Source organism: Octopus sinensis, linkage group LG13, assembly GCF_006345805.1.
Source record: "Octopus sinensis linkage group LG13, ASM634580v1, whole genome shotgun sequence".
NCBI classification, from domain to species: Eukaryota; Metazoa; Mollusca; class Cephalopoda; order Octopoda; family Octopodidae; genus Octopus; species Octopus sinensis.
The window spans coordinates 56583539-56593763 of record NC_043009.1 but is presented as its reverse complement, the minus strand read 5'-3'; the positions used below and the strand labels follow the sequence as shown (position 1 = coordinate 56593763).

Here is a 10225-nt window from a genome sequence, read left to right as displayed (position 1 = left end):
ACTCCTGTTTCCCTCCAAGGTTTTAGTCGGCCCAAGGCTATAATAGAAGACTCTAGTAGAAGACTGGACCTGGAACCATGTGGTTGGGAAGCAAACTTCTTTCCACGCACCCACGCTTGCTTTCTAAAAAGATTTAACCAATGGAGAAAGTATTTTTGATACCTCCTTAAGCCCTGAATTCAGTCATGTGACTCGAGAATTTTCTTCACTATTTCACACATAGAGCGAAAAGAAACCGGTAATTTGTGTGTGATTTAAAAGTAAAGTTTTATTTAAACACCAAAACTAAAAGATAAGATCATATGCATTGAAATAACAACATAAATGAAGTTACGGTATTTAGTTGCAATTTTTTCTTTTTTATTTCCAAAACAAAATGATTACATTGTACAATAGCGGATGGCCTCTGGAGTGTCTACTAGAATAAGTCGTCCAGGCTCATGAATGACATCCACAATGTAAGCTTTGAGAGGTGAGCTTGAATCATTCTGAAAATGAGATTGACAGTGCTTTTAGACATTCGGTATTTTTAGGAGATTTCTATGGAAAGCCCTCAGTATTTTTATATTCAGTTTAGCATTGAAAAATCTATTAGCAAATCTGTCAAATAATGGTTATTTTCCTATTTACTAAAGGATCAATAAATAAACTATTTCAGACTTGCCATCACTACTTCATGGGAAAAGGAACCAGTAAAAATATACTAGAAAAGGGCACAGAATTGAAGAGCAAAAATGTAAAAATAATTATGTTTTAGACAAAAAGTTTTTTCACAGAAGAAAACAATCACCCAGCCCCTTGCCTTTTTTCTTCTCCATGAGGTAGTGGTAGCTATTCTGAAAGCCTGTCGCATAATTATTACACACGTCTCACAAGTGTAATAGTTTATTTACTAAGCCTTTAGTAAATAAAAACAATTAGCTGTCGATAATAGGAAAGCATCAATTAACATTTCTTGCTCTCTCCCACTACCCCTATACTTATATATCCAATTAATCTTCATTAGATAATTATGGTCAACTTATCTAATACCACTTGTGAACCTTCCGAACTGATTCTAGCTTTCAACTTTTAATTTCTTACAAATAGTATATGGCTTGAATATAATTTCAGTTGATTAAAAATTATTTTTGGTTTGCTACATTTAACATATTAGCCTGCACTGAACTATATGTCTTCATGTAAATACCATTTCTGAGGAAATTTTCCCATATCTTATATGCTACTGATTCCTTTGCAACTAATTTGAGCAATAAGTTCCATAAAACTGATCATTTCCTTGATATTGTATAATATTTCTGTTATCATTAACACCTTAATCATCATCATCATCATTTAACGTCCGCTTTCCATGCTTTGGTGAGACGATTTGACTGAGGTCTGGCGAACCAGATGGTTGCACCAGACTCCAATTTGATCTGGCAGAGTTTCTACAGCTGGATGCCCTTCCTAATGCTAACCACTCTGAGAGTGTAGTGGGTGCTTTTACGTGCCACCGGCACGAGGGCCAGTCAGGTAATACTGGCAACGGCCACGCTCAGATGGTAGTACATTGGCAGTATCAGACAAAATGTCTAACAGTATTTGTTCCACGACATTACATTCTGAGCTAATCTTTCAATCAAGATCAACAGAAAGCTCGCATCATATAACCAAGAGTAATCTCAAGCAGGTTGGTATCAAACTCGTAAATCAGACTGGACACCAAAGTAAATATAATAGTATACTATCTTCCAATGATGGTACCTGTAAGTGGCCAACTTGACCAAAGAAAAAAAAAAGCAACTAAATCTACTTCAAATCTCACCTCACCATCTTCAAAATCAGAAAAGAATCATTGGACAATGAAATCTTATATCTCTAATGTAGTGTGATGGAGGAAAAGGACAACAGAAAAAGAAGCAAATGGGAGAAAGAAATACAAAAGGCTTTACCTGTTGACCTCTCACGAATTAAACATGTCTTGTCGCTCCACCATCTCTGCTCAAACTGACCACACATGCTTCCTGCCCACGCATGCACTCTGCCTGTCTCCCCGGCCCCTGCAAGCCCTTCTTCCATCCACCTCATCTGCAATCCCCTCCACCAACACCACATAGCTCTATCACAGCCCATAACACTACTAATACCACATCTAAAAAAGACCAGGTGGTCACAACTGGAGTGTCTGTAATCATAAGTCTACTCAGTCAGGATTAGCATGGGGTTAAACTGCAACAGAAACAAATGTGTGTTGTTGCTTGTTATTCCGCTCCAGTTCAAGATGGCAAACTAGAAGAATTGTTAGCATGTTGGACAAAATGCATAGCAGCAGTTCTTCTGATTTATGTTCTTCTAATTTCACTGAGGTCAGCTTTACCTTTCATCCCATTGGGATCAATAAAATAAGTATCAGTTCCACACAAGGGGCAATGTAACCAACTAACCCCACTCCAAAAATTTCAGGCCTTATGACTATAGTAGAAAGGATTATTTAACTCCAGGCCAACCCAGATTAAACAAACTTATGATCAAAAGTCTTCCAGCCATGACCATTCTTATAATTTTTCCCAGCAATATTTATACCGCAGGATAAATTATCCAATGAATTCTTTTTTTAAGATATGAAGGTAATGGTTTGGGGGAGTTTTGTCTGTTATTTCTAGCAAGTGGACATACCCTCATTCATTTCAGTGTTTTATTTCTAGTGTGGTAGAGTGCAGAGTTTTTCTTAAATATTATTTAAGGTGCCTCCAGAATCGACAATTAAAAGAAAAATATTTTTCAACCAACCTTTTGACCTACAGTTTCTGCTTCTTCATTTCCAAGCAAAACAATATTCCATGCTTTGAAGAAATCTCCATGCACGAGAGAACAACGTATAACAACACGGTCAGCCAACACCTAGTCACAAAAGAAAATATGTTATCACCATTGTTTTTTTTCACTTTCTTGAAATATGGAGATGAAGGTGAGTGACCTTGTGGCCAGGTTGTTGGGATCATGATCATTAAGTTGTGGGTTCAAGTCTTGGACTGGGTAATATATTGTGCCTTCAGTAAAACACTTCATCTCATGTCATTCCAGTTCACCCAGCTGAAAGTAAGTACGAGTTGTACCAAATGTTTAACCCAACAATGGACTGGTCTCTCAATTAGGATGGGAGAAGTCTTGTATTTCCAGTATCAGTGTCTTGAAAATCCAAAAATGTGACTTGAAGTCCAAGACAGACTTTAAAATATGCAAGAAATACATTTGCATATTTCTTGCACATTACTCTTGAACCAAAACTTGAAAAATATAGTTTCATAAACAGCCCTTTAACTAATAATATATATTTTCTCTGGTCTATTGATATAACATGCACAATTTGCTCTAAGTTAAAGTTATTGAATGATGTTACACTAAGTTCAAACTCAGTTAAAGTCTTCTGATCATAAGATATTTACATTTCTCTCTGTTTACAGATGAGAACAATAAAATGTTATCCAATTAAAAATACAAGATCCAAAAATGATATGCAAATAACCATATTTACAATACATATTCTCAAGCAACACAGAAAAATAAATGTAAATACATACATGCAAATATATCTTAATATATAAAGTTAATTTTTGGAAGCACTCCGTCGGTTACGACGACGAGGGCTCCGGTTGATCCGAATCAATGGAACAGCCTGCTCGTGAAATTAACGTGCAAGTGGCTGAGCACTCCACAGACACGTACACCCTTAACGTAGTTCTCGGGGATATTCAGCGTGACACAGAGAGTGACAAGGCCGGCCCTTTGAAATACAGGTACAACAGAAACAGGAAGTAAGAGCGAGAGAAAGTTGTGGTGAATGAGCACAGCAAGGATCACCCCCACCCCCTGCCGGAGCCTCGTGGAGCTTTAGGTGTTTTCGCTCAATAAACACTCACAACGCCCGGTCTGGGAATCGAAACCACGATCCTACGACCACGAGTCCGCTGCCCTAACCACTGGGCCATTGCGCCTCCATAAAGTTAATATAAGGCAGCAAGCTGGCCGAATTATTAGCATGCCAGGCAAAATGTTTAGTGCCATTTCATCCATCCTTATGTTCTGAGTTCAAATACTGCTGAGGTCAACTTTGTCTTCCATCCTTTGAGGGTCGATAAAATAAGTACTTGTAGCAGGGATATTTCCCGCTACATACCAGTTGAGCACTGGGATTGTAATCGACTTACCACCTCCCCTGAAATTGCTAGCTTTGAGTCAAAATTTGAAACCAACATATAAATTTAATGGAAGAATGTATGTATGTATGCATGCATGTTCCAAATTGTGGGCCATAGTTTTGCATAGGGACACATCTTTTCAAAGAAACATTCACTGGTTATGTGACATTTTCCTGATACTTATTATAAAACCAGGCATGGCTTCATGGCTGTGTACTATAGCTAGTGTGTGTATTCATGCATGTATACACTCAGTACACTCTATTAAGTGGTTGGCATTAGGAAAGGCATCCTACTGTAGAAACCATGCCAAAGTAGACACAGAACCTGGCTGAGCCCTTTTAGCTCATATCATCATCATCATCATCATCGTTTAACATCCGTTTTCCATGCTAGCATGGGTTGGACGGTTCAACTGGGGTCTGGGAAGCCAAAGGGCTGCGCCAGGCCCAGTCTGATCTGGCAGCGTTTCTACAGCTGGATGCCCTTCCTAATGCCACAATCCACGCCAGCATGTAAAAAAGATATTAAATGATGAATATATATATATATATATATATATATATATATCTATGTACATATATTCTTCAGAGTGACATATTCATAGGAACATAGTCAGACCCCACTTATGGATGAAACATATAAATCATCATTATCATTTTAAAATCTTTCTGTGTTTGGATGGGTTGAATGGAGTTCATTTAGGTTGATTTTCTACAGCTGGATGCCCTTCCTGTTCTCAATGCTCACTTGTTTCCAAGCAAGACATTTTTTTTTCTCTATGGCTCAACATCACTTAATGGAAGATTGGAAATGAAGACTGGACATTGCTTGTATGATGGTAACACTCATTTGCAACTATCACATAATGTAACAACAAAGAGACACACAGACAAATACATACGTGTGTGTGTGTGTGTGTGTGTGTGTGCCTGCACCTTAGTCATGTCTGTACCTCAATGCAAACTATAAAGGGTACTGCAGTTTCAACTCTAATAATAGTTATATTCATTGTATGCCGTCAAATACCTTAAATAGCAAAGCTCTGTGGAATTGGTTACCATATTTGATTGAGCCAATTGAAATAATATTTGAAGCATGTTCATGCTGAAGCTGAGAAAGTGGTAGTTCCCAGCTGAAGTTTCCATACTGTTCTCTAGAAACAGCTCCACCCATCTTGTTTGAAACAAATCTGAAAAAAAATTAATTCAATTTAAAGATAACGATGCATAACCACACTAACTTTCAAATATAGAATGTCATTCATCTCCCAATACATTTTCCCTGTAATTTTCTCTTTTCACCTGTCAATCAGTTAACATCTCCAACTACATACAAATGTATGAGAAGCAGTTATGCCCGTCCTAGACTAATGTCATTTTAGTATATCATTACTGTGCATCTAATGAGCTGACCTAACAACTTTTGCTTTTCCAGATTGAAATAGCTGTACCAGCACTTTGAGCACACCCTACGAAATACTACTTGTTACAGCTGACTAGTTTTCAGAATGCAGTCAGGATGTCTGGAAGCTTTTTATGCAATAAAGTTTTATGTTCTTAAGCACTCCGTCGGTTACAACGGCGAGGGCTCCGGTTGATCCGATCAACGGAACAGCCTGCTCGTGAAATTAACGTGTAAGTGGCTGAGCACTCCACAGACACGTGTACCCTTAACGTAGTTCTCGGGGATATTCAGCGTGACACAGAGAGTGACAATACAGGTACAACAAAAACAGGAAGTAAGAGTGAGAGAAAGTTGTGGTGAAAGAGTACAACAGGGATCACCACCATCCCCTGCCGAAGCCTCGTGGAGCTTTAGGTGTTTTCGCTCAATAAACACTCACAACGCCCGGTCTGGGAATCGAAACCGCGATCCTACGACCGCGAGTCCGCTGCCCTAACCACTGGGCCATTGCGCCTCCACAAAGTTTTATGTTAAGCTGGGCATAAACACTTCATAAACTTATAAAATGCTCTAGACTACTTATAGATCAACTTTTTCACTGGCAGAAGTGGTTCAACGAGGGTAGACAGAAGGTGAGCGACAATGAGAGATGTGAGAGGGAGTCAGAACATCAGAGCTGGTTGAGAAAATTCACAATTTTCTAGATGAAGACAATAAGCACAAGGTTTGGAGTTGGCAATGACAACTTTACATAGAATTATTCATGAAGATCTGAGCATGTGCAAAATTTGTGCAATGTTTGTTCCCAGGGTATTCAGTGACAAGCATCCAGGTAACCACCTACTTGACAGAGGTGGGCATCAAAACTGTCCCTCATCTCCTCCCTACAGTCCAGATCTTGCTCCCTGTGAATTCTAGTTGATTCCCAAGCTGAAGGAGAATCTCAGGGGCAATTATTTTGACCTATGCAAGCATAGAAAAGTGGATGTTAAAATGATGTTAATAAGTATTATTTAAGTTGTTATTAATTTACATACATATAAACATATCAATAAGTCAGTCTCAAGGTTGTTTGCATCACTTACTTTGCTAATGTAGTGATTCGCTCAAGAAAACCGCTCATGTTTGTTAGTTCTTTATTTATTTCATCCACGTAGGCACCAAGTTCAGTATCTTCTGGTAGAACAAAGCTCTTTTCTTCACATTCTATTACTGTTGCAGGTTTGTCTTCACCAGTAGTAATGATAGATTCTTCATCTTCCTTGCCCTTCTCAATTCGCTCTTTTTGATTCCGAGGTCGCCTAAAAACCAAAAGGAAGGAAAGAAAGAAAAGCCAGAAGAATTTCAGTGTCTATTATTAAATAAGATATTTCAAAAATAAAGGTGAGGATAGGCACTCTAAGAAAACAGAAGATACAAGGCTTTGTGAGTGGATTTGATCGTGTTTGTGTGTGTGTTTGTCCATACTAGCATGGGTTGGATGGTTAAACACACTTTGATGAGTCAAAGGACTACATTGAGCTCCAGTGTCTTCCTTGTCAGGGGTCCTATAGCTCGATGCTCTTCCTAACACCAACTGCTTCACAGAATATACTGGGTGCTTTTCCATGGTACCAGTACTTGTAATATCATTGGGCAACTTGCAAGATAAGAACCTTTGACAAAATGGGAATGTAGTATTGAGGAATGTGGCTTTGTGCCAGGTGTTGAGAAGCTCAAGTACGATAGACACACAAGAACAGGTATTTTGTGGTAGGGGAGATACATTGCCACCCCAGGATTAAAGGAAGCAAGAATGGTAGAGATGAGGTATCAGGACATATCCTCACAGTGCAAGAAGGTTAATCAAGAGTAAATAGAGACAGAGAATCAAAGATGGTTGGGTAGGTTCATGAGAGTGTGAAAAGAGAGTGATGGACAGAGGTGAAATCAGTGAATGATGAACACAGGTGAAGGAGTAATCAACCGTAAATCTTAGTCTGAGGAAAGGAACAGGGAAACAGGAGTCAGTCAGGGAGGAGGAAGTGATAGTTGGCAATACATAAAAGGCTACAATATAATTAAACCATAGACAGATGAGAAATAGGGAGATGATGTGAAGTGTCAGGGGGAGAGAAGATGCACAGCAACAGAGATGAAGATCAGAGGTATGCAGGGGTGGATATAATCATCATCATCGTTTAGCGTCCGCTTTCCGTGCTAGCATGGGTTGGACGAATGAGTGACAAAAAATGTGGAAGAGAAGGCATCAATGGTGAAACCACTTTTTCCATTTCTTCTTCCTCAGAACATCACACTGTTGAAATTCTATCCTTACAGATGTTCACATTGAACACCTTACTAGTCTTGGAGAGCCCATAAAGGTGATGAGAAACCTCTTACTCTAACTGGAAAGATCAATGGTATTTTACATGAAATAAAGGTACATGCATTCAATCTCAGCTACAGACAGTTATAAAATATAGAGGGCAAACTATTAAAAGTATATCCTGTTTTATAAATCAGAAAAGATGAATTCAGTTGAGAAATGCGTTCCATGACTTTCTATCCCTTCCTCAAAACCAGGCTCATTGTATACTCAGACATTACATCATCGATACTTCAAACACTACCTTCAAATATCCAACAGTTTCACATTAGTTGAATGCTGATTCCTCAAGCCAACTCATGCACTTAACTTTGATTTTTACTTATATCAAAGAATAATATAGGCTGAGACATAGCTGTTTGGCTAAGAAGATCACCTCACAACTACATGGCTTCAGATTCAGTTCCTCCATGAGGGTAGGTGTCTTTTACTATAAGCTAAGAGGAAATTTTGATGGAAAGTTTTAATTTAAATCACTTTAAAATGGGGAATCTGTATCACAGAGCCAACGGCAGTTTCAGGTAGATTAGTATAAAACAGATTAGCCATTTTCCTTCAAAATTTCCTATAAATTTAAATCCCAAACACCAGGTTAATAATGACACATTTAGTTTACTAAATTTTTAATCATCAAGCATTTACCTAATCCTCACCTAAATGTCCAGTAACCATCATATTTTAAAACTTCATTCACCTCTAAGCTCTATTCTCCATGCACACTGCATATCTTCATCCAGAGGCCCCTCTTCTACACCCAATATTCACAGCCATTGAATGAAAGCAAGAGAGTTTTAAACCAAACAGATGCAGGTGTGGCTCTGTGGTTAAGAAGCTTGCTCCCCAATCATATAGTTTCAGGTTCAGTCTCATTGCACAGCACTTTGAGCAACTGGGCAAGTGTCTTCTACTATGGCCCCAGAAAACCAAAGCCTTGTGAGTGGATTTGGTAGGCAGAGATTAAAAGAAGTCCATCATGCATGCACATGAGCATACATACACACACACACACATGCACATTGGTTTTTAAACAAGCTTTACCATGATACAACCAGTGTTGTTCATTTCCAGTTGTGTGGAAAATATGTCTGGTCATGGGGAAAATATTAGCTAGCTTGGAAACAGGTGAGGGCTGGTGACTGGAAAGGGATCTAACTATAGAAAATCTGCCTCAACAAATTCTTCCTGACCCATGCAAACATGAAAAAGTAGATGTTAAATGTTGTTGTTGTTCTTGTTGTTGATGATGATGATGATGATGATGATGACAACAAAAGCAGTAACAAAGAAGAAGAAGCCTCAGCCTGGTTAATCAATCTGCTAAAAGAAAAAGCAGCCAAATTTTGCTACTCTCTGTGTATATATAAAAGGCAAGATGTGTGTGTATGTGTACGTGAATGTAATTTATGCACATCCACAAATTAGCATGCATGTTGCTCCAATTTTAGGAGGACTTTCGTCACGACCCTAGCTGTATTTTTGTCAAATTATTTTCCCCCAAGGCACCAGCGAATAGCAGTAACAATAAATTTTCGACCATAACTTAACAATTTTCACAGCGGAGAAATCCACTATTGTTTTACAAACATGAGTTAAGTCCCCTTCTAGAGAGGGGGGGAGAGGGAGAGAGAGAAAGATAACAGATTTTTAAAATTTCGTCTTTTTACTGAGTGACTGACAAGCAAAAACAGACAGGTGTTGTTATGTATGTATGTATGTGTGAATGGCTTCAGTCACACACACACACGAGCATGTATGCATACAAAATACATGTATACAATGTGTGTGTTGCACGTATATATATACAGGCAACATAAACAATAGTCTCCGTTTCTCCACAACTAATTTCCAAATTAGCTGAATCCGTTGCTCTACTCATAGCGATATATAGCTGGTCGTGCGTGAACATGGGAGAGAGCAGAGGTTACAAGAGCAAAAGACCTACGTGTTGACTGTAGACACGCTCCTTCACAAACGATCAGCTATTATTTTGTAAACAATGTTTCGAAACTGTTCATGTTTTCGAAAGAAGAGATCTGACTCTTTTCAACTATAACAACTACCAATTTTGATGTATTTTGTTCAGACTCTTACGTCTGGGTGTTTACAAATTTGCGTTTAGTAAACAATGTTTCGAAACTGTCCATGTTTTCAAAAGGAGAGATCTGACTCTTTTCAACCATAACATCTACCAATTTTGATGTATTTTGTTCAAACTTGATGCCAGCATTACTTAGGAGTCATGGGATCTTTGAATGCTTTAAGTTCTCCA

General features: G+C 38.4%; 1 protein-coding gene across 3 annotated transcripts in view; it reads right to left on the bottom strand.

The window, feature by feature from the left end:
- Positions 1–338: 338 nt before the first annotated feature.
- Positions 339–10225, bottom strand: part of LOC115218608 (armadillo repeat-containing protein 3-like) — a 49015-nt gene continuing 39128 nt past the window's right edge. For all 3 annotated transcript variants that reach the window (XM_036508399.1, XM_029788509.2, XM_036508400.1), the window contains 4 exons: positions 6674–6889; positions 5211–5373; positions 2773–2883; positions 339–488 (listed from right to left, as the gene is read on the bottom strand). In XM_036508399.1, coding sequence (XP_036364292.1) covers positions 381–488; positions 2773–2883; positions 5211–5373; positions 6674–6889 — 598 coding nt within the window. In that variant the 3' untranslated portion in view covers positions 339–380. The remainder of the gene's footprint in view (positions 489–2772; positions 2884–5210; positions 5374–6673; positions 6890–10225) is intronic.